The sequence below is a fragment of the Aphelocoma coerulescens genome, chromosome 3 (assembly GCF_041296385.1).
Source record: "Aphelocoma coerulescens isolate FSJ_1873_10779 chromosome 3, UR_Acoe_1.0, whole genome shotgun sequence".
NCBI classification, from domain to species: Eukaryota; Metazoa; Chordata; class Aves; order Passeriformes; family Corvidae; genus Aphelocoma; species Aphelocoma coerulescens.
Window position 1 is genome coordinate 107,446,426 of NC_091016.1, and position 24,760 is coordinate 107,471,185.

General features: G+C 38.6%; 1 protein-coding gene across 5 annotated transcripts in view; it reads left to right on the top strand.

The window, feature by feature from the left end:
* TRAPPC12 (trafficking protein particle complex subunit 12) overlaps nucleotides 1-19,431 on the top strand; it is a 51,730-nt gene extending 32,299 nt beyond the window's left edge. For 3 of the 5 annotated variants that reach the window (XM_069011518.1, XM_069011519.1, XM_069011521.1), the window contains exons 8-12: nucleotides 3,098-3,171; nucleotides 11,413-11,511; nucleotides 16,706-16,806; nucleotides 17,588-17,675; nucleotides 19,091-19,431. In XM_069011518.1, the coding sequence (XP_068867619.1) occupies nucleotides 3,098-3,171; nucleotides 11,413-11,511; nucleotides 16,706-16,806; nucleotides 17,588-17,675; nucleotides 19,091-19,333 (605 nt within the window). In that variant the 3' untranslated portion in view covers nucleotides 19,334-19,431. Of the gene's footprint in view, nucleotides 1-3,097; nucleotides 3,172-11,412; nucleotides 11,512-16,705; nucleotides 16,807-17,587; nucleotides 17,676-19,075 lie in introns of all 5 variants that reach the window. The other 2 variants (XM_069011522.1, XM_069011520.1) reach the window with 2 other exon arrangements.
* The last annotated feature ends 5,329 nt before the right edge of the window (nucleotides 19,432-24,760 follow it).

Here is a 24,760-nt window from a genome sequence, read left to right on the forward strand (position 1 = left end):
CCTTCTATCTTAGTTATGTTGCTTCAGTAGTATAGGGCAATTTACTGCACAAAAAAGGGTGATCAGGACAAGCTTTTTTTTTTAACAGAATTTATACTAATGAAGTCATTTGAGTGTACTTGAAATTTGAACCAGATGTGACTTTTTAGACATTGCTATGAATTGTGTGGACCCCTCATGATGCCTAGCAAGGAATCACACACCAGGAAAACAAAACCTTTCAGCTTTAGCTACCAGTCTAAGGAATGTTACCAAGTTCTTTCTAGGAGACCATTCACATGGAGCCTGTGGAAAAAAAAGTCTCGCTCTGAGATAGGAAGAGGCTGGGTAGAGTTAGTAGCAGAAAAAAATTATAAATATTTCCTTAAAACTGTGTCTGTATGGAAGGGTGCAGACCCATCTGAACTGTTCTTCTACCTGGTCTTCAGTTTGACTGGATGTAAAAGTTGCTTTAATGTGTCAGTGTACCTGACTTGATACACCATCTAAATATGTCCTAAAAATGTGAACACATGGGAGCAGCATATATCAAAAAGATATTTGCACATTTAGTCAAATGAATACATTTACTACTCTTCACAAAAGATTTAGGAAAAAGGGAAATAATTTTACATTGAAGATTTAGACACAGCACTTCATGAGTTTGTGTTCTTTTCTCTTGTATCTGATATACTTTTTGCCTCTGTTCTCCTACTTGCTTTTCCCTGTTAGCACTTTCTGCCAGAATTTTCATCCTTATCTCCACATCTTTTCTTTTTTACAACTTTAAAACCAAAGTGTTAAGGTACAAGGACTTCTTCCTAGGTGTATCATAATCCTGTGTCCTGCAGTCTGCCTCACTCATGAGTTACTGGCTCCTTGCTTTTCCTCTCTGCTTCTGCTTCAGAGCTCAGATGGGCTCAGGAGAAGGCATAGTTAGAAAAGCAGCAGCTAGTAGTTACCAAGGGACGTGGCTGCAGAAAATTTGGAGAGATCTCTACATGCCTACTCTGCAGCTGCCTCTAGGTTTAAGACTGCCAAAAAGCCCACGGGACCTTTGTAGAGGCTGTTGACTGCTGTAGTCTGTGGAGGTCAGCCAGGTCTGCTCCCTCTCTGCTTCTTCTTTGCATTTGGAGCTCCAGGAAGCTGATAATGGGTTTGCTTTTTTTCATCTGAGACTTGCTGAAGCAAACCTTATTAACTTTATGTGATGGCAGCCCTAATTTATTATGGGGATTATGCTTAGCATGTAATTTCCATGCTGCTGATGTAAGAAGGTGCAACACCAATCAACTTAGCATGTACATCTCCTCTAGCCTGGAACAGAGCACCTCATTTGCCAGTTTTTCAGCAGGCAGTGAGATTTAGCATTGCACCACTTGCCTGGTAATACATTCTATAAGATGCCAATTTTGTAGCTTCACAGTGCCTGTTGAAGTGAATAGCAGTGTGGAGTACAGAGCCCTTGATGAAAACAAGAAAAAGCAAATGCTTAGAGTGGAAGCATGGCTGCATGGACCTGCAGAGAGCATTTCAGGCATCTCAGTAAAACACTGTGATCTGCTGTTGGGTTTTTGGTTTTGTTTACTGCTTTGCAGGTTTTCTTTAACCCATTTCTGCCAGTGTTAAGAAGCCTCATCCCACAGAGCTACAGAATTTCCAGACCAGGTTCCTGTTCAGTTTATAGCACAGACTGAAGACATCTTTTCTGCCTGCTTTGCAGTCCTTTTTTGAGAGCTGTAGCTGGTGCTATCTGATTGTTAACATGAAACCTGGATGTCTCTGGTGTAGGAATCCACATCTAATTTGTTGTCACCTAAGTCCTAAAAAACTGAATGTGATTACCAAACTATGGGGACAGGCAAAAAAGGAGATACTTACTTAGGTGAAATAATGGAGGGGAGTTATTTAATTATGTTCAGATTTTACAGGAAAGAAAAAAAGGAAATGTGTCATGAAGTATTTGTTTGTGGTTTACAAAATCGCCTCCATTGGTAGCACGAGGGATGTGTGGTCAAGGGGGAATTTCTAAAACAAAAGCTAGGAGTAATGAATGATTGTAAGGTACAGTAGATGAAATACTGGGTTCAGTCTTGGACCCTACATTATAACCCTCTTTTGACAAAGATAATTTGATAATATTCATGGGTTGGGGTTTTCCTCTTTAGGAAGAGCAGTAGACATTTCACCAAGCTCTTCTTACTTGTAATGGCTTCTTTGTGTGCTGAAAGAATTATCTGTGTAATCTGCCGTGCTTCCATCAGAGACTACATTAATGATACAAATGAGTGGTCTCAGTTATCACAATTTTATTGAAATAGCCTCTTCCCCCTTCCCCCCACTCTCTTCCAAATCATTACAGTGACCTTGACAGCTGATTGACTGAGATACATGTATTTTTCAAATGTACTAGAATAGTCCTAATGTTTATTTTTGAGGACTAGAGGAATATTTCTAGCATTGATCTATGGTACTCTAACACGAGAAAAAATAAGGGTCTGTATGAACTGTTCTCTTACAACATCAGGAGTCTGTCTGCAAAGCAAGAAAGAGAAATCTGCTGCAGCTTTTAATGCTTGCAAGCTCGGGAGCATAGGGAAAGCAGACAAGCTTGGGAGATTTTTTCCAGCATATCTCAACCAGAGGCAAGCACAAACACTCCCAGACTCAGACATTTCTCACTCTGCATGTTTTGGCTCTGAAATGACATCTATGTTTGATTTTTTAATTTATCACATTTAATGCTGTAGATTACGTGTTTTTAAACTGATGCTCATTATCACTGGAATCCTTTTATGCACCTTTTGTTCTGATGTTGGAAAACGTGTTGCTTATTTCGGTGTTTAATACTTGGCCTGAGCCGAGAGCTGAGCGACTGTCTATTGCTCTGTGTTGTTGCCTTGTGTATGGGACTCAAAGCTGCTTGAGCAATTCCCTTGGAGAGATGCAGAATTGTCTGATGCTGCAGCAAGGCTGAGGATTAAAAATTCTAGGCTAAAACCCAGTGGTGTTAACAAGGGAGACCTTTCAAAATCGTAATTCATAGGACCAATAATTGATGGCAAGAAAGAACCTCTAATTTATTTTTGCAAATTCACAAGCTGCTCTTATTTTGCAGCCTCTGTTCAGCTGTGGAGGTCACGTCTGGGCCGGGTGATGTACTCCATGGCAAACTGTCTGCTAATGATGAAGGTACGTGGGTGGCAGAACTGCAGAGGTACCGTATATTCCAGAATAGAATGTCAGAGAAAATGCAAGTGAATTACTGGTGCAGAGATAAGAGAAGACTACCTGACAGTACATGAAGGTTTTGCTTAGTGAAGAATTAATTAGGCTTAATAATGTCTTATTTAATAGATAGCTATTTGCACTAATGTTCTTTGAGAACATATCTGTACTTATTTCTCCCCAAATCATCCTAGAGAACATGCAATAACAATACAGAATTTGCATTTTTAAATTGAATTTTTCAAACACTTAACTAAATGCTCTAATTGAAAGTAATTATGTCCTCTGCCTTTTACAAACTGTGCACTAGGAATGTTGCTCTGTTTGTGAGGATTAATAACACTGTAGCTTTTGTATCTGATGGAGATCCAGAACATCTAAATACATCCTCCCTTGTCAATGGATCTCAGTTGTAATATGTCTTCTTTCAAGTTTAAATCCTCACTAGTGGGTAGGGGTGGAAGAGAAAGGAATAAAAGCAGAAGTGACTAGATTTCATTACTGAGGTTTTTTTTCCCTTGATTCCTCCTTACATTTTTTAACCTATTGTACTCCATTTGGTGCAACACTCTTAGCTTCTCCTTGTATTTGGGAAGTAGAAATAAAACTTCTGCTGATTATGTTTTGGTTAGGGAAACAGGGGTGTTGCCATTCTTGCAGCAAACTGCTGTTATCCTGAGCTTAGCTGTGCTTTACAAATCAATTAGCAGCAACAGCCTCAGAGCAGGGCTGTCAGCAGTAGAATCTCCACAGGCCAAGATTTGCACTCCTGGCTCCCTGCACTTTGATTGCCCAAGGTCATGCCAGACCTGATCCTCTGATGTTTACTGAGCTACTTTCCAAACAAGGCTCCATTCTTAATATTACAATACCTCAAAAGAGTATGATTTCTTTTTTTTTTTTTTTAATATAAAAGCTAGCTATACAGCTTTACACAAAATGGAATATTCTTGTTATGAGAATTAGGGGAAATACCCATTTGTTTTCATGATTATGTTGCAATAAGAACATTTCTGTCTTGAATAGAAATAATTGTTCATTAAAACATGGGGTATTTTTAAGAGTTAGTAAGCATCCATCTTTTGAAGTAGGTACATGATATAGGTTCATTTTTTAAATAATTTTCAGTAAACAAGTGAAGAAAAGAATGAGTTGCCATTCCAAACAAAGTAGAATATATAAATAAGAAAATGCTGGTATATTTTCAAGAAATTTACTTTACTTTTTGCTGTGAATTCTTTTTAACTCACGTAGTATTGTGTTTCATGTGTACACACAAATCTACATCCATGCACAGTTCTCACCTTCCTCTGGTTTGGTCTTGTTAGTGCTATTTTCTTTGAGTAATAGAAATATTTTTGTGAATACCAATTATCATCTTTTTGGAAATGGTATTTCAGAAATTCTGCAGCTCAGATAATTCTTAACACCAGTTGTATTTAGGACCTATCTCCCAGCTGTTAAATTATAAATTTATGGTTCACAATAGCTTCCAGGTTATCCACGACTGCATGTTAATGCATAATTACTTCCATCTGAAATTTGCATTTCAGTGCACTGGCTATAGGTTAGTTGTGGGTCTTTCAGTTTTCAGGAATATCCCCAGACCATTCGAACATGCAGCAGTACTGTAGTCATCTTCTCTACCTTCCAGAGTATTCATTATGAATCTATTCAAATAAGTTTTAAACACACTTTTGTAAGTTCTTCCACGAACAATTATATTAATTTAACACGGTTCCACCTTTTTTTGCTGCTGTATCATCTACTTTAAAAACTGCATTTGTTTTTATTCTAGTGTTTCACGTGTGTGTAATTTAAGAAAAAAACTATTTCATTCTCCAAGTCAGAGCCATCTATTGCCATCTAGTGACCATTTACAGTATTGTAACATTATGCTTGATCTGATACTGTTACGAGATGGAATACCTTGTGCAAGTAGTTGATGATGAAGATAATAATAATAATAATAATAATAATAATAATAATAATAATAATAATTTATTAAAGTAAAACAATGTGACTTCGGTATGAATAAAAACCCCAAACTTACTATCTCACTTTTACCAACCGCTTTGTTTGGCCAAAAAAACTATGGTAGTATCTAACAGGGAACAATCTTGTCAGGATTGACAGTTGAAAATTAAAAAAACCCACTTTGATTATATATTGGCCCTATAACTATTTAAAGCTACTTTAGTAATCCTCAACTCTTAGTTAGGTTTATTTCATGTCATATCTTTTCAGCATTACTTACCTGAATCAAAGGATTCTGTTTATGTAGTACAAATATTTTTGCCTTTCTAAATATGCCTCATTGGTTTCATAGTTAAACATCTCCTTAAATTATTGAGATGGGGGGGTATATTAATTTGGAGATAGCGAGTGAAGGCAAAGTGATTCACCCAGACACAGGAAATCAGTCATGTCTCCTACACCCTGGGACTATCTTTTCTAGGTGCTGAATTCTGCCTGCTGTGTCCCTTTATCTGTGTGACCAGTGACAATTTGGTAGCAGTTTAAGGCAGTCTTAATATACCTTTATTTCCTGTGCATCTCCCTTAATTTATATAACCTTTCTTAAATGGATTCTACCTTCCTTCTGTGCACCAATGTTGGACTTAACCAAATGACAAAGAAATGGTGGATCTCAGTCATATTAACTGATATCAAACAGCTTTCCCATTTCCTGTAAACAAGGGGCAACTTAAGGAAAGATGTGGAAACACAGCAGGAGGGGAAGGGCAGAGGGAGACCATGTAACCTCTCACTGTAGACTTCCATTTACAAGAACTGTGGGCTTAAGTCACTATGAGAGTGTATCCTGAATATAGCTGCATGAGGGGAATATTAATTTAACATACAAATGATGATGTGCATTGCTTCATTTCAAAAGTCTTATCTGCAAAATGCCTATCACTTTACTAAATCGCCATGGAAGTGTCTTAAGAACTTTTTAAGTTCTTTTCATCTGAGCTAAAATCGCTTTTGACATTATCTTACCAGACTTTTATCTCTCTAAGGAATAAACACTTTAAGTATTTTCCATATATATTATAAATGCCCTCTAATTAAAGGCACATTTTGTGCTTTTTAGTTTTCTTCAGTGTTGTGTTAGCTTTTGTAGAACTTGCCCTTCGTAACACAAACGCATTAGAATTGATTTTAATCTGGGTTGTCACAGTTTGAGACAAATTAAAGGAAATGCTCTGGGAGGAATGTCCCCTCCAAAGAAAGCAGGTTTCAGCTGTCTCTCCCCCACCACGTTTGGAAAGAAAATTCTTCAGAGAAAAGTGAAAAAGGACAAAAAGTTATTTTTTTAACAAACACAATGCACGCCAGCATGGGGAAAGAATAATGCTAAATAATAAAACCTCTCGCTGTGGAGAGAACCTGGGTAGATTTCAGAGTCCTTTGTGGGTGTGGCTTTCTCCTCTCCAGAGCTGGGGTTCGGCCAAGGCGTAGGGCCTCCCGGTATGTTCTGGTGTTGCTGAACAGTCCCGGAAGAGAAGAAGAAGAAGCCAAAGTCCCAGGGCTCTGTACTTGAGCTGATGAACAGGGAACTAGCTGAAAAGCAAAAGGAATGTAACTCTGCTCTGCTGGAGAAGTGGAGCAGCCGGGCAGAAGAAGCCAGCAAGCTTATCTCTGGTTTTGAACACAGTGCCGAAGGAATTCCACCGGCTTCCCCCCCCCATCTTAAAAGTCTGCCTTAAAAGCTAGGGAAAAGGCGCAGGATTCTTGTCTAGGCATAGGGCAGCAATATGGGATACACATCATAAAGTAACCCCAAGACATTCCACCCCTTATCCAATATTGTTGGCTCAATGTCCAAACTAACATATTCTAACTCTACACACACACATTAATACATACATATAATACAACTAAAACTGTACCAAAAAGGAGGTAACAGCTTGTGCTAGTGACACAAGAGACTGATGCTTGAGGACTTTGGTTCCTCTATCATTTAAAGGAGAAAGACTGCATGAATCATCATGTCCTGTGCCTGAGTGCTGCAGTACAGCTCTCGAGATTCATAGCACTGTGAATCTCTGCTTTCATAACCTTTCCACAACTGCACTAGATAGAGAGGAAGGATAACTTATCCCTGTCCTTTCTCCCCAAAATAGAGTATTTATGAACTATCCACTTCTATAACTAAGATTTTTAGTCATAAGGTTTCTTGAACTTATTCTCAGCATTCTACACATCATGGTCATTTATGCTTATTTCTAATTAAGTACTTAAGGTGGTGATGAGGGAAACATGAAAATGTGTAATGCAGTGACCATGAAGGGAAGTACAGTTACACTATGGTGCATTAAAGGAAAAATATACTCCAGCAAGTAGGTCCAGTGGCTTACTAGAACTATTTTGGATTAGTATATTGTAATGTTAACCCCAAATTTTCATAATAAAAGAGGTATTGAGTTATAAAACAATAGGCCAATTCTCATTCATATCCTGAATAGTGTAACTTAAGTCCTTCTTCTGGGATTTTTTTACAAAGGTGTGGAAAACTGGAAGGCTCTTAATCTTTTGAAATTAAAGACCATGACAATATGTCAGCCTCATCTCTTAAGTCTTAAGATCACAGGCTGTAGTCATTGGGGTTTTTACTGGTGGTACTTAATGTGTTTTACTCCTCACAACCACACCTTGTATCAGTCAAGACTTCACTCCTCAGAGGTGGTGTGTATGTATTATTCTATCAGACAATCTTTGTTGTATTATGTCACATTAGCAAAACTGTGAATGACAACAGTCTTTCGTAAGTGAGACCAAATATCATCTATTTTACTATATGCTCCATCACAAGGAACTGTCAGATAAGATGCCTCTATAACTCACCACTGAATAGTATCATTCTGTATCACATGTAGGGTATTCAAGAAATCACCTAATGCTTTCATGATAGAGTGGGGAGAAGAATAAATGCATATTAAACTCACTGTGGGATCCACAGGTGACTACAGAATGAGGTTGTATTTAGAAGTGAGCCTAGATATGATGATGTTTCACAGTTTCATCCTGGGGCCATCCTTGCTTTTGCCTTTGGACATAAATAATTTTGTCTCTTTCCATCTCCTGGAAGAAATGGGTCCCATTTCTGTGACACATACTGCAAGGCATGGGGTGGGTAAGCACAGATGCAATGTGCTATCCTGTTGTATGGAAAGAGGGTGCGGTGTCCACCAGCACAGTGCATAGACTCTTAACATTCACCTCTACTCTCACATTTTAGGAGCTGTCAGTCTTTATGTACTCGTAATGCATATGGTGTTGGAGATAACATTAAGGAAAATGTTAGGTTTAGGAGGGGGGTTTCTTTGCCTGACTAGGCCAAATCCCTTGAGCCCCTGCAGCTTGGGCCTCTAAGACATAGCTGCTTATTCCTACCAAGGCTGGCTGCTATGTACACGAGAGAGCCTGTGCTGCTGTGATTGTGCAAACATTGCCCACTCATGCAGCTTCTTGTGGCTGAGGCTCTTCTGCTGTCAGTTCATGCTGACCTGTAAACTAAGCTGGCAGAAGCACTTTCCTTTCAACTTGCTGCATGGTCTCCTGGGAATTGTTTCTGCATCAGTTTGGGGATGTGACTGCAGAGCCCCAATCCCTCGTGGTTGTGCTGTGCATCTTTGTTGTGTAGCCAGAGCCTTAGAGTGTGCACAAGAGTGAGCACTGGGTAAGGGGCAGCTTTAGACCACAGAATTTGATACAAGAAAATTATTTCTCTAGTGACCACATTTGATGCTTGAAGGGATTGAAAGCACAGTCACAGATAATCCTTCAGATTTAGTGGATTATACTCTTGGAAGAATTAATAGGTTCTACAAGCATGGCTGGGGTTCCTCTAAAGAGCTAGATCAAAGGGTCCCTATTCCAAGTTTTTTATGCCTGCCTGACAGTCATACTCCATGATCAATTAAGTCCTTTACTGAGAGCTGTTACAATGAAAATTGAGTTTTTCCTAAATCATAAATTCATGAAAAATTGTGGTTGTTTTAATTTCATCACATTTAAATAATGAATTATAAATACACCAGAATTTAAATAAATATGCTTGTGTATATGGCATGTTGGTTTTCCTTAAAGTCTTTTTATTACCAATAATAAGTGTGACTTGTCATGGCATGTTAGAATTGGAATAACCTCTAAATGTTAATAATTAATTGTTCAGAATTAATCATTATACCCACAGTATACAAGTTGTTTGCAAAAGAAGGGTCCTGCAGAGGGCTTTCCTGGGCTGTTTAACTCATCTCCTACAGTTACAGGACATGTAGTTTCTCTCATATACAGATCAGACTCCAAAGATGTGTCTTGACTTTTTGTTTGTATGAAACAATTAATATATTTCAAATAGAATGGTTTGGGTCAGAACAGACATTTAAAGGTCATGTAGTCCAACCTACCCCTGCCATGCACTGGGACATCTTGAACTGGATTGAGTTGCTGAGAACACCAACCAGTCTGACCTGGGATGTTTCCAGGGATGGAGCATCCACCATAGCTCTGGGCAACTTGTTCCAGTGTTTCATTGCCCTCATTGTAAACAATTTATTCCTTATATCTAGTCTAAGTCAACCCTGTTTTAATTTAAAACTATTATGCCTTGTCCTATCACAATAGGCCCTGATATATAAGCCCATTTCAGGTACTGAAAGGCTGCAGTGAGGTTTCTCCAGGCTGAACAACCCCAACTCTCTCAGCCTTCCTTCTTGAGAGGTGTTCCAGCCCTCTCACCATTTTTGTTGCCCTCATCTGGACCTGCTCCAACACATTCATGTGTTTCCTGTGCTGAGGACTTCAGAGCTGGGTGCAGGGTTTACATCCTTTTAAATGCATCCTCAGGAAAAGGAATTCATTACACCTGGGGAACATTGCTTCCTCAAGCTAAGCAGGAGATGAAGAAAAACAAGCTTTACTAGTAGCTGTGATCACATTAGGGACAAGTTAAATGAGTACTATAATTTGACCAAGAAAAATGGAAGGGCAGAGAGTATCCCAAGATGTCTGTGTAGTTCTGAACGATTATTCTCTGTTGTCCTTTGCTTTCTAATGCCCACCACAATTCTTGTATTAAATTGAAGGGCAGGACTGTTGGGAAGCACCAGAGTGTTACAGCACTAAGCCTTTGTTTGGCCTGCCCCTTGTAAGCAAAGGCAGGTGCTCTCTGCCTCCGCTCACGTTTCTCCAAGCTGCAGCAACTGAGGCTGGCACAGTCCTGGGCCAGTGGACGTTCCTACAGCTACAGCCTGTCTCAGTCAGCACAGAGCACATGCAGTGCCTCTTACCTCTGCCTGCCAAACCATGTGGCCAGGCTCTGAAAGTCATGTCCTGCCCAGGTCACTGAATTACTGCAGTTCAACCATGAAACAGCTGAACTGCAGGAACCAGTCACATGGGCATTTCTTTCCAGTGGGAAATGGGACCATGGTTTTGTTTAATCTTCTGTCACTGGTCCTTAGCTGGAGGGCATACTGGCACTCCATGTTGAACAGGCAGATCTCAGAGTTGCCTCCTGCCAGCACGGCCTTTGTGCAGATGTATCACTTGCAAAGCTTTCTGGAGATCAGAACTAGCCCTCCCCTCACTTAGTTTTAGCCAAAATCCATTTTCTATTTAGATTACCTGCTTTTACGCACTAAAAAGCCTAACAGTTTGGGTGGAGAAAGAGAAAATGTCTTGTTTCCTTTGGTAGTAGTGCTAGTTTGTCATCTGAAGATGTACAAGAATTGCAGTTTCTGTCACATGATGCTTTTCACAAGAGCATGTGCACAGGCACTTCACAAAGCTTTGGAATATAGTTTGTTAAACCATGTAAATTACATACATATTTGAAACATGAGACACTTCTCAAGTATGTATATTCCCAGTCACACAGAAGGTGCTTGACTTCCATCCTAAATCATTATCTAAGATGAGGCGTAAATGTTCAGAGTTTTCGTTTGTGGCATTTAGCTACAAAAAGAATATAATCCCGTTTAAAAAAAAAAAAATCCCCTGTGTATGCAGTTCCAGTATAACTGAGAAAAGACCAATATAAGTCATCTACTAGTGCCTACAGTGATTGATAGAAATTCTGTCCCACTGACAAGTTGCAAATGCTTTAATTCTATTGGAATACATCTTCACAAAGAAGTTGACAAAGGCTGAAGTATTCTGAGCTGAAATACCTGATTGTATGCTTTTCACCCTTAGGACTATGTGCTGGCTGTAGATGCTTACCACACTGTCATCAAATATTACCCACAGCAAGAGCCTCAGTTGCTGAGTGGAATTGGAAGGATTTTCCTTCAGGTACGCATTTTGTTCTAAATTTGCTAGGTAATACTGCTGTTGATAGCTACATAGAGAATAATTGTTGCATTTAAAACTATAGCTGTTTTTGTAGGGCGCATGTCAAATTGCAGAGGCAGTGCTCAAAACAAAAACCCTTCGACCATGTCATATTAGATAAAATTAGGAAATACGAAGCACCTATAGTATTAAAAGTACATTAGCAAGTAAAGAATATGCTGTAGAAAGTTACGCTAGTACTTCGGTCAAAATGTGACATTCTGCTTTCCCTAAAACTAATGGTAAAGCTCCCATTGACAAAAGTGAGCCAGAATTTCACTAAAAATTTCATGCCTCACTGCCTCAGACTGCATGCAACTCTCAGTCACACCACAGAACTGCAATCTTCATCTAGAAAAAAATCAAGAGTGTCCTTCTATTGTCCAGATGATATCCCTGAGAAGACAGGGAAGGGCACCTTAAAAAAAAAAATAAGACAGTACAAGTATAATAGATGTCCATGGAACTGTATTTAATAAGTAGAAATAGATGGTTTTTTGTTTTTCATAAAAAGATGCATCTACATAGCTATCTGATTTTTTTAATTTTTAGTATTTCACAAGTTCTTTGCAGTTTCATATTTCTGATACTGATATTTCAAACTTTTCCTCTTTTTATCTACTTACTTTTATTATTAATGATAAATCTAATTTTGGATTGTCAAGTATCTATAAATTATCTTATTTGTGAATTCCTGTAATAAAATTATATTGAAATCGAGTAATTTACTCTTAATAGAGAATTATTAACATTGTTTGCTTCAAATCATAGAATGTCATTCAAATTCAATTACGGGTTTTCAGTTCTCAGCAGGAGCGTGGTTTCACAGTGTGGTAGACATGTCTGTCTTTGAAAGTCTAGTTTAAAGGGGATCTCCATCACTTTGGAGCAATTTTATGATATTGCCTGCGTGCATTAATTATTACCTAAACAGGGAACATAGTAATTATGCATATTAAAGAATGGTACTGTGAATATGCAAAATACTAAAGGAAATACAAGTTATTAATAGTTCTGGTCTTACTGGGAAAATGACTGGGTACGTTACTGGCACTGCCTTGCTGACAAGAGTGTTTGCCCTGATGTCACACCCAAAGTCTGTTTGTCACTCCATTTGCTATGGAGACATTTTCACTCCCGTGAGGAAAGCCTCTCCTAACTTACAGAATCATTTGAAATCACTGCCCTCCACAATGTGACAACAGGCCTTCAGTTCTTAGGGGTCTTATTGTGAGATCTGGACATAGCAAAAGGGGGTGTGAGGAATCCTTGATATTAGAAGATATCTAGAAGATAGACGTTAAAAGGAATAATTTCTAACTGCAAATGCTTTCCTTTCTTCTAGCACCTTAAGGAAATAAGGTTTTATTGCTTGGCTTCTTGTCTTTTTCTGTGACAAAATCTTCAGCTCTGTCTGGGGGGCACTGGTGCAACAGATGCAAGATTTTGATATATTAAGAGAAATAGGCAGTGTGCAGGTAATCCAAACCAAGACGTTCAAATTAAAGAAAGATAAATGTGTTGCAATCCTGAGCATCATCATTTTGGCAAGATAATTCTGTGGTATGTGTGCACTGTTGACAAGGCACTCCCTGGAAAAAAAAAAAAAATATCTTGCAGGTAAAATTGGAAAGCAGTTTTCTCATATTCAAATGTCACAACTTCTCAAAACAAGTAGTAATTCCCAAATAATCTCAGACTATGCCGCTAACTTTGAACATTTACCAAGAGAGGCTTTAAGGCAGCCAGATTGCAGTTGCTTATCAGTCACAGAGACTGTTTGACAATAGACATCATACATATGAAACAAAGCCATAATGTAGAATAAAGTGTAATTCAGGGGTTTAACGGAAAAAAATCACAACCTTTTTCAACATGCAAAACTTCGCTTTATTGGCGATATTTTTTTCCTTAATTAAATTGAGCTAACTGGTCTAAAGCATCATGTCCTCTTTATCTTCACATGTAAATGGAGCATGAGGAGGTCTAGATGTGATGTCTGGCCTTTGGCTGTTGCCTTAAAAAGTGGGAAATGAGAATAGAGAAGTGCAGAATGGAGGAAAAGACAGAGGCTATCACAAAGAAATTTTCGTAAGGACTGTAATTCTTTCATCAGTCACCTGATGTGTAAAACAGAAATTCACATGAAATGGAGAAACAGTGAATACATTTTAGTCTCTAGGATTATATTGTGTAGTGCTCACTGGCTGACCTATCCAAAATCCATTTGAGTAAGTACACTAAGAAAGAATTTTAAAAGCTGCCTGACCTTACCCTCTGCAACAGATTGCTGCAAAACTGAGTCAAAAAGCAATAAAAAATTTCTAGGAGTACTTAAGAAAAATAATCTTGGTTTCCAGACAAACAAGAAAGTAAAGCACATAGTATATTGGAGGGTCCTTGTTAGAGGATAGGATTATTTAAGGTTAACAGTAGAATCTTCATTTTTGTTTGATGTGCTAATTATTATTAGATACTGAAGTCATACTTTCTGAACTAAGTTAAATAAAATTAAGTGATAAAGACCACTTAAATTGGTTAAAATGATGACTAATTAAAACTAATTATTTCTTTTAAATGGTATTCTCCATGAAAAAATTTTAAAAAGTAAACTGTTTCCCCTCTGTGGCAAAAATAAGATTTAAGAGTTTGGCATGTTTGCTGAGAAGATACAAGATGCTGCTAAGAAATCAGAACTATTCATGATCACAAATAATGTCTGATTATTATCAAAGCATATTAGATTTGGATGCATCAAGCTCCCAGGAGAGCAAACTGGAAGCTTGCTTTAGAAATTGATTGTTCTCATGGTTAAGGGATTCCTTCTAATTTCCAGGCTAAAAATACTCAAGGACAGATTCATTTACACTTTGCCAGCATTATCCTCTAGTTAAATGCAATTATTTTCATGGTGATTTACATCTTTAGTGGTATTTATAGAGAGAAATTGTATCCTTTGTCATTATAACTGAATGTATGGTATTTTAGAATGAGTAATACTCAGGTTTTTTGAGTCCAGTTACATAACATCTGGGAGAAATGCATCTGTTTCATTGGAAAAGACTATTATTGGGTATTCCAGAAATGCTTGGTAGATGGACAGTTGCATCTTTGACTGCAGTGTTCAATTGGATCATCTCCTAAATGTAAAGAAGAATAATTTCTTTATATGGCCAAGGGCTAAGTCTTGTGGTTAGAGGTGAAGCAGTATCTGTTATATTAGTGGTGTGAGTAGGGCTTTGGGTACTGCCACTGTGATACTCCCATAAGCAAATTGGGAAGAAATCTAGATGATTCAGATGGATGTTTGCTGTCCCTGAAAATTGCAATTAGAAAGTCATTTGCTGATGACTAGAAGGACTTGCTAGATGATCTTTTCCACAAGGATCTCTTTAGGGTTTGTAGTGTTTGTATTTTTTGGTTAGGTAGTTACTTGTATGATGAAATATGAAGAATGCTTGTAAAATGTACAGATGATGCCAAGCTGGAAATGGTACAGACACTATGAAGAGCAGGATCACAATGCAAAATAATCTTGACAAGTTAAGAAACTGAAATGCTAAATTGGCTGTGATTCAAACAGCAAAGGCAAAATGCTACCAAAGACTGGGAGTAATATACAAATACAAAATGGGAAGAAACAACAAGCCTATTCCCTGTAGAAAGGAAATAGGCTGAGAGTAAGAAAACTACACAGGAGTAAACAAATTGGACTTCCAGATATTTGCTGTAAAAGCAAAATTCGTATTCATGTGTGAAATATAAAGTGATTCCTTCTTCTCACTGCTGGTGAGAGATCAGTTGGATTGTTGAGACCTCTTACGTGGGCACTCAGGGAAGATGTGAAGTAACAGGGGAGAGTTCAGAGAATCCAGAAAGCATTACTTATGAGAAAGGGGTAAACACTGATTTGCCTGCAAATTGATTCTCATTGTAGAAGGGGAAGAAAAAAATTATCAAGTATGCAAAAGACCGTAAAAAAAGAGGAGTTGCACATTCTCCCCTACCACTATGGACAGGACAAAAAACTGAGGTAAAAAGTGCAGTAAGATAGAATGTATTTTCTAATACTAGGGCAATTTAAGAATTCTGGATTAAGTTTCCTAGTAAGACTCAGATGTGTAATATACACCATCTGAGAGCTTTAAGGAGACTTCAACACATTTGTGACAAACATTTTTCATAATTTTGTCCTGTTCTTAAACAAACAGGTGGTCTCTTGAGAGCCCCTTGAATCTCCCCACCTGAGGACTGCCTGGTTCCATGGTTTTATGTTTCTGAACTGGTTTCATTTTATTCCTTTTGATAGATTCTGATTCTGATTGATTTATTTTACCAAGTAGTAAGTTTTCATCTTCTTCCATCTCTCCAGCCTGAAAAATACACTGCTAACTTATTTTCAAAATAAGTGGCGTTCTTCAAGTATTTTTTTTTTCATCTCAAAGAGCAATGTATGTAACATTCCTTTAGGTGAAATACCCCTTCCTTTTTAGAAATCTCCTTTCCCATTCCACCTCCATCAAATCTGTACTTCTTTATGCCAGTTTTAAAATCTCTCATTCCTTCATCCTGCTCGAGCCACTCATTGGTGTTTTTTTAATCTGCAAATGGACCATCTTCCCAATATCCTCAGTGGCCCATTTCACTGTAGTTGTTTTCTGACATGTGGTGTGATGCACTGAAGTCATCCTGTGGCCCCTGACTATGACCCAGAGGCTGTGGGTTAACCTGGTGTGGATCCTGTGCTACCTACAAGGCCACTGGTGTCTGTCTTCCCTTCCTATGGAGTAACACCCCAGCCCTTTGGAAGTAACTCTGACCTTTTCTCATTTTCAGCTACTTTTTTGAACTGTGCAGTTAGTTACAACAAAAGAGCCAGATGAGGATATGGGGCCTCCCTGCCCTACAGTCTGTGAGTGCTCTTGAGCTCCCAGCTGAGAAGCTGCCTTAGGCAAACTGCACATGCTTCTGTGGTGCTTTTCATGACCTTAACGTGGCTCTTCAAATACATTGTTTTGCAACAGGTGTTACCCAGTCACCTTAGTGTAAAAAGATTGCTAATGGATATGTTATATATGATTTTGTGTCCTTACAAGATAAAATCAGGATGTATCTCTTCTTGTTGTCGTAACTTACTTATGATTTTTCTGTCTAGATTGGAGACATAAAAACTGCAGAAAAATATTTTCAAGATGTTGAGAAAGTGACTCACAAATTGGATGGACTACAGAGCCAAATTATGGTTTTAATGAACAGGTAGATCATTTAATAGCTAAAGAAAACTTTTTAAAATGTAGTTTTACAAAGTATGCAGTGTGATCCTTAAACTACCCTTGAGACAATCCTGTTCTCTTTCTCTCTTACTTGACTTCATCTGTCATAAGTGAGACTGAATGGCATACAGACTCAGGAGACCTCTGTAACTTGATACAGTCATATTATTCTGCATTGAAACTGCAATCCTTCCGTTGATTTTACAAAGCTTTTTCTCATTCTTTCAGGCACTGCATATTTTCACTGCTTTTTTTCAATACACCTTTGCATAAATAACTCTTAGGAGAGGAGAAGTTATTTTGGGCAGTCATCCTATAATCAGATCTGCCAGGAAGGTACCACCCAGTACCTTCAAAGGATGCTTGAATACACTGTAGTAAATGGAGCTGTGTGATGGGGGACTCACTTTGCAATGGTTAGCACATTGGCTTAATATATTTAGAAGATACTATTCAAAAGTGCTCTGAAAATTATATGGCTAATTTTATGAAGAGAAATAATTCTGGGAAGAGAGTATTTGCATTTAAATCAATAAAAACACAATGAAGACTGTTGCTTTCATAGGCAGAAAATGTAATAGCTGAGTGATCCAAATTGTCATTCCATTTGTCTGTAAATCAGCGTCTCCTTCACACTGTGAAGAACAAATGTCAGAAACTCTTACATCTGTAACAGGAAAAATAAAAAATGGTGTCCATTCATTTTTAAATGTATTACCTTGGGTTTTTGAGGAGAATTCATTTATATGTCACTTACTTTCTAGAGCATTTCTCCACCTTGGTCAGAATAATTTTGCAGAAGCTCATCGATTTTTCACAGAAATTTTAAGGATCGACTCATCAAATGCTGTGGTAAATCTTCAAATTGCTACATATATAATGAACACCTAAATTATTCTCGTAATATGTCATGCATGGATTTAATTAGTACCCAGAGTATGCTCAGAGCTTTACAGAAAAATGGGATGTGGCATGTGTGCCAAAAGGTTTTCAGTATACATAAGGATAAGATGGAAAATGGGATGGAAAATTAAGAACCAGTCTGTATGAAGGGCATGAATACTTACGCATGCATGTAGAAATTCTGAGACACTCTTCTTTTACAGGATCTTTGCAAAAGCACTTTTTTTTGCACTCACTGTTTTTAGCATAGACTTGCATGTCAGAAAAAGAAACGGCAGCTGCCAACATGTATAAAATTAACTTGATTTCACACAACACTGAAGGGATATTGTAATTTTAAACATGACATTTTTAACACATTCCCTTTCAGAGCCTTGGGTTCCTGTCAAAAACGGAGATCAAAGAGTTGTTTATTTACCTTCGGGTTTTCTAGACCTGGCAGTTTTCAGTGCATGGTCATGTAAGAGTGGTCCTGAGAAGTCAGACAGCTTACCCCTAGTAATCTGATCCAAGGCCATTTACAGACTGAAGGGACTGAGTTTAAGGAACACATGAATGGCATCATTTTGCAGGCTGTAAAATAGTGTGTATTATAATCACATGAGATCAGTCAGGTTTCCTGAATGGACAGAAAAATATTTTTTTCTAAAAGGCCATGTTCTTCCTTGATCTGCAACTTTCAGAGTATATGAAAGTTTCTGCTGCTAAACATGTTATATCACTTTGTACTGTTGGAATCTTGAAGTAACTCATAAAACCTGATTTGTGTGGTAAGGAAAATGGAACCTGACTTGATAATTTATGATGTATTTAGACTGCCTCATGTGCTGGATTTACGTGAAGTCATTTGTAAATGCTTTTGGAATAAGAAGATACCTTCCTGTTGCTTATGTGGACATGTAAGCCAGAGAGAAAAACACTTCTGAAAACATAGTGAAGCAACGAAAAAAAAAAATCTATGAAAATGATTGCATGTAGAGACTCATGTGGTTTCTGAAATTTGTTTCACTTGGCTATCATAATTGACTAATGTCCTATACTATTTATATTTCATTTTAGACTCTGTCTTTTAGATTTTCAGCTCTTAGAAGTCAGCAGGTCTTAATGGCAGAGGGTAAATCTTGAGAATTTTAAGAAGAAAAGGATAGCACTGTATAATTGATAATGTATTTGAGTTTTGCACACACATGCAGAATAGTAATTCTTAGCATACAGTAAATATGTTGTAATTGCAGATGATAGACTTCTTTTCCTTCTCTCTCATCACTTGTAAATACATACATACATACATATATATATATATATATGTGTGTATTTATAAGCACACTGTTTACACTGTTTATTTACAGTATGTTTTTTACTAGGCTAACAACAATGCTGCTGTTTGTCTTCTTTACCTGGGAAAACTGAAGGATTCCCTCCGGCAGTTGGAAGGAATGGTTCAGCAGGACCCTAAACACTACCTACACGAGAGTGTCCTCTTCAACCTGACTACTATGTATGAACTGGAGTCATCTCGCAGTATGCAGAAGAAGCAGGCACTTCTAGAGGCTGTAGCTATCAAAGAGGGTGATAGCTTTAATACTCAGTGTCTCAAGTTAGGATAGATGATTTCCAACTAATTTTTCCCAGCAAGGCTGATTTTTTAAATTGTATATACTCTTGCTAATGTGTAAATGTGAAATAAAATTTATTCAATTATGAATATTCAGTGGTATTATTACAGAACCTGTCACCTCTAACAGGCCTGTCATTGCAAAGACTTTGTGCTGACCTAGAGCCAGCTTCATACCTACAGGTCTGTTACTGTCCAGTTACTCTTCATTACAGTGCACTGTGTTATATATATATGTATATATATGTGTATATATATATAATCAACTACTCAGATTCTCTTATGAGAAAAACTGAATTTAACCTTATATTGTCTTGGTAATTTTTCAGTAGCTATGAGCAAGCCGCAAGAGCTTATTTCATCAGCTAAGAGTTATTGACAGAGTATCAGTATGTGTATTATGGAGAGGAGATTCTGAATGCACCTCTCTTCATTTGCTTCTACTGTGTGTGTCTCATTTTGTCCCTGTCAGACTCCTGAGTATTACACCTTTGTGTGTCCATGGCTGCTTGCTAAACCACCATTCAGAATCACATCATGGCCGAGATTGGGAGGAACTGCTGGAGGCCATCTGGTCCAAGTCCCGGTAGCACAGGGACGTGTCCAAGAGCATGTGAGGGAGTCACACAGTCCTGCACAGTATCAGTTTCCCACAGTATGAGCGACTATACTAAATGGTCTCCCTGTACTTCCTTGGTTTTGTGTTACTGTTAAATCTTTCAGATTAAAAGCTGCTGCACTCCGGCATTCTGCTGGGTAGAGAAAGGAGCACTGGGAGTTGGAGTGGAAGCACAAGGAATTTCAGCTCAGTTCCTCTCCTTTCCCATTATCAAGTGGAAACACTGTGCACGAAGTATTTCCCAAGGAAAATGATGCAGAGCCTGAGGCAGAGGTATCTAAGGGTTAGGCCACATGAAGTGGAACCAAATGGGGTTCAGGACACAAAGCAATTACCAGTGATGCAGCAGTATCAGCATACACTGATTTTCACATCCCTCAGAACACAGATTTTTGGAATCACAGTACCACTGTGATATCAGTGTATTTCACATCTCTGCCCACATTTTTCCATTCATCTGTATTGTAAAAATTCAATGCAGATACTCCCACTCATATAGGAACATAATGTATACATCTGTTCATAGGGCAGTTTTACTGTTTTGAGATTTAATGTTTAGCAATTGTTTCTTGACATAAATCACTGCCATGGGACAATTTTGTGTGTTACATTTTTTTAATACCATATCCATCAATTAATTCTCACTCCCTTTAAATAGCCCCACCTGTATTTTTAGGTAACCAGTAACTCATTTTTATGCTTGTCCATCTGGAGATACTGTACAGGGGCCAAACAGCTGTCCTCAAAAATCACGTTGTTTAAAAACTTCTGCAGCCTAGACATGAAAAGAGGTAAGGATGCTTCAAAGTTGCTAGTCACCTGAAAAGGCATAAGCCTACAGAAACAGAATTTGCTCCATTTTTATAGTATATTTCTGTTTGACAGGCCATACTTGTACACTGAAACAAAAGTTAGTTATGTACCGATCAACTGAAAAAATATTAAAGCAGTTGGTATTTCTGTTTCTAACGTGGCCTGTAGGTCGCACAGCTGGATCTGAATTAAACTGGTGCAGCACCTGAGTAGACTTGTCCTAAGGTACCACTACTAAACTCAAAAATGAAATATTCCATATCACCTGCTTCAGCTGGGCTTAAACGCCATTTACATAACTTTAGTGAGTATTAAAATAGTAAATTAAAAGTAGTTACATTAGCATTATTCTTTATGAGGTTTTACATTTGTTTTAAATGCTGCTAGGATTTTAGACAAGGTTTAATGTTGGAACCCCTGGCTTTAGAGAATTTCAGTCTTTCAGTGCTGACAGGTAATGATCTTCAAAAGCACACTGCATTTGACCTGAGGCCTTGGGAAAGGCTTCCCAAATTATGGGGTAACACTGAGATTGTTGCTGTGTAATTAAAGTTATGTCACTGGGTGGAATATGTAGAGATGTAGAAAATTTAGGTTTATGGGATATAGTGATATATATATGCGTGTAACAAGATGGAGGATTTGGGTGTGGGTTTGTTCTTCTTTTCCCCTTCTTTTTCACAAATCTGTGTGGTTTACTTTTGGGTCAAAAAACACGCAGTGCAGATCATAAATGAATAGTTACTGGGTTATAAGTAAAAATAAATTGATTGGCATTTCCTAATTGGGTAGATTGGACTTTAAATGGCCTTGGAAGGTAGAACTCAGGGCCATTTTCCACCTTGTTAACTAAGAAGCACATCCCATGCAGCTGTACCATAGATAAGAAAATAATAAACATGGATTAGAAGAAAAGCCTGGCGCCTCCTGTGTTTGAATGCAAACTCCGAGTAAAAGAACTCACAAATCAGAGGCAAAAGAAACGAGAATTAACAGTTTAACAGTATTTGGACAGATTCTCAGTTTACTCTGATAGCTGAAGTTACTGTAGTTTTCAGTTTGTTACACCTGTTAATCTGATCAGGTATGTTACTCCCTGTACTCATTTTGATATTCTAGTATTATATTTTCTCCAGTATAGGTCCCTTTTCTTAGCCATGGGGTTTCTTTGGAGATGAAAAGAACTCTGGTATGTGATGACCATTGTTCTCAAAGACATTGAAAGCACTGAACAATTTACCAGGACATGTAGTGATAGGACAAGGGGAAACAGTTTTAAATTAAAAGCGAATAGGTTTTGATTGGACATAAGGAAAATATACTACTTGGTGCAGCACTGGAATAGTTCGCCCAGAGAGACTCCCCATCCTTGGATGTGTTCAAGACAAAGGCTGGATGGGTTTTGAACAACCTGTTCTAGTGGGAGGTGTCCCTGCCCTTGGGAGGGGATTGGACTAGATGATCTTCAAAGGTCCTTTCCAACCTAAGTTATCTGTAATTTCCATTACAATTTTTTACAGTAATATGTAAAATAATACAAGAGAGATTCACACACATTTAGCTGAAGTGTCAGGAAGCTTCATTTGTCTGTTCCAATGCTAAGTGAAAGTAGCATGATCCATCATCATCCAACATGCTGAAGCCACTTGCCTCTTTACAACTGGAGTAAACTTCCTTTTTGATTAAGTAGTGCCTGATACTGCTCATGTCAGTGACAGTCTGTTTTCTGACTGGTAGAGAATAAAAATTTATTATCCTAGTCAGAGTCAAATAACCATTAAAAAAGAAACACTCTGAAAACATAATCTGTGGAGATAGTCACAGCTTTTACCGGCTAGGCTCGTAGTTCAATGCCTTAGAAAGCCTCGGGCAGCCTAGAGAGGTAGCACGGGCAATCCAGCATTTCAGTAGCTCTAAAAGTGGCAAATGGTAGCTGCAAAACTGATACCACCAGTAGAAGCAAAGAGGGAGAAATATAGTCTTTGGTTGCCAATTCCTGCAATTAGAAGCTTTCAAATAGAGACAGAGACAAGATGTTCGCAGAAAGGGTGCAAGCCAAAGAGGCCAGGCCCTCTCGCGGGCCCTTTCTTTTATTAGGAGAAGGGGAGAGGGGAGGACTGGGGGCAGACCCGGGGTGACCGGCCAATCAGACACTGCTAAAGAGTCTGAGTTACATTTGGTTTTGTCCATGCCTGGAACAAAGGAGTTCAGAGCACATGGCAGAGGCAAGTGTCTTGGGGAGGGGGAAGGGAAGCTCAGAACAGGCAGCAACAATAATCCCGTTCTCCAAATTTCTGTACATTCTAATTCATGTGTATTACTACATAGGTCTCACTTCAGCATGTTTGCTGTGTTCTTATCCATAGAAGCTTTTACTCAGATAAAAATGCCATTAGAGGAGACTTGGACTGGGTGACCTCTAAGCTCAGTGAGCCATTAAACAAGTGACATCCTGGTAGACTTGCAGAATAATTAAAATTTAAATGCAAAGGCATATTATCACTGCTGGATGTATGCAAATTGTTAACTGTTTATGAAATCAAGGAAAGACTGTCAGTGTCACTTTATGGTTTGGATTTAACATATATACAAGTTAAGTGTTTGACTTCCCTATATTCTGCCTGTTACACATCTGAATGCTCTATATGATGTTAAAACATTAAAGCTAAGGACAAACTCTGTCCTCAAAACATTAATTATACCAGGCAATCCTGTTAAATTCAATGAATTCAGCTGAATTTAATGAGGGTTCCTGGTGTAAAGGAGGGCAGAGCTCAGTTCTAAAACACAGCTTGCATATATCATCTGGCTAAGTGAGAAAAGCTGTGGAAAGCAGAGCCTGAAGGAGCTGATTGTTGTATTCAAATCTTGAGGCTTAATGTACCTTAACAGAAGTTTTCCATTTAAATTTCCACTTTTATTAAAAGAGGAGAAAAGAAGCTGTACTTCAGACATTCAGATAATTACATTATGCACAGAGACTCTGGTCCTCAAAAGAACTTGAGCACCTATCTGCCATTTCTAATACCTAACTGCAGTTCAGGTGATAATGGCATCCCCTCACCAGCTGTCACTGACGTTTTCCTGGTGCCTCAGTTTTCAGACTGGACACATTAAGTGTTCCCCAAAGGTATGTGCAGACATGCCTGGAACTCCACAATGGACTTCAGCCAGTGTACTGGAAAGGATGGTTATTTCTTCACCTACCCCATCCTTCATGTCAGCAGGAGCACTCTGCACAAGCTGCATGAGCTCACTGACCTGGTGGAAAAACTCACCCAGGCAGCAACCACCATCTTCAGATACATCTTCATCCGGAGGCTTTCAACTCAGGGATGTGCTGGGAATTACTGCGCTGCCTGGGTAGGCTGCTGGGTTTTCTGTGCTCTAGGCCTAATAAGAGGTAGCCCCTCTGTGAAGCCTTCGCTGCAGGTGTTTTGCAAATCCAGTCGGAGAGGGGGATAAGAGGGGTGTGATCTGTGTGCCCAGCTAAGTTATGTCTCTCTCATTTGTATGTCAGCTGATGTGCTTAATCAACCACATGCGCTGGAGCCGTCTGAAAGAGAAGTGCAGGATCTGTGGTACTGCATCACCAGCTGCAGTGAGAAACACGCCTTCCCTCGCTGCTTCAACTTGCAACCGAGCAACGGGAAAACAGGACTGAAGCGTCAAATACAGATGTAAATGTATTTCAGACAGGCAGAACCATAGCAGGCAGGGTCAACTTCTCTGAGGTTGCTCAGGTAGCAACCCTATTGCTGCTGTCCTGAGCAGAGGCCGGCGAAACTAAAGATGTTAGAACAAGGTGAATTTATCCAGTAGCTCACACCTATAATAAGAGCTCAAAGGAAGATGCCATCCACCTCTTCGACCCTGCTTTCTACCCACATATTAGAACACTGAGGAAGAAATTACCTTACCAGTGAGGTACCTTACGATGTAGGAACCTGCACAGAGTTTCTGGCATTTGAACAGCAGTTCTGTAGT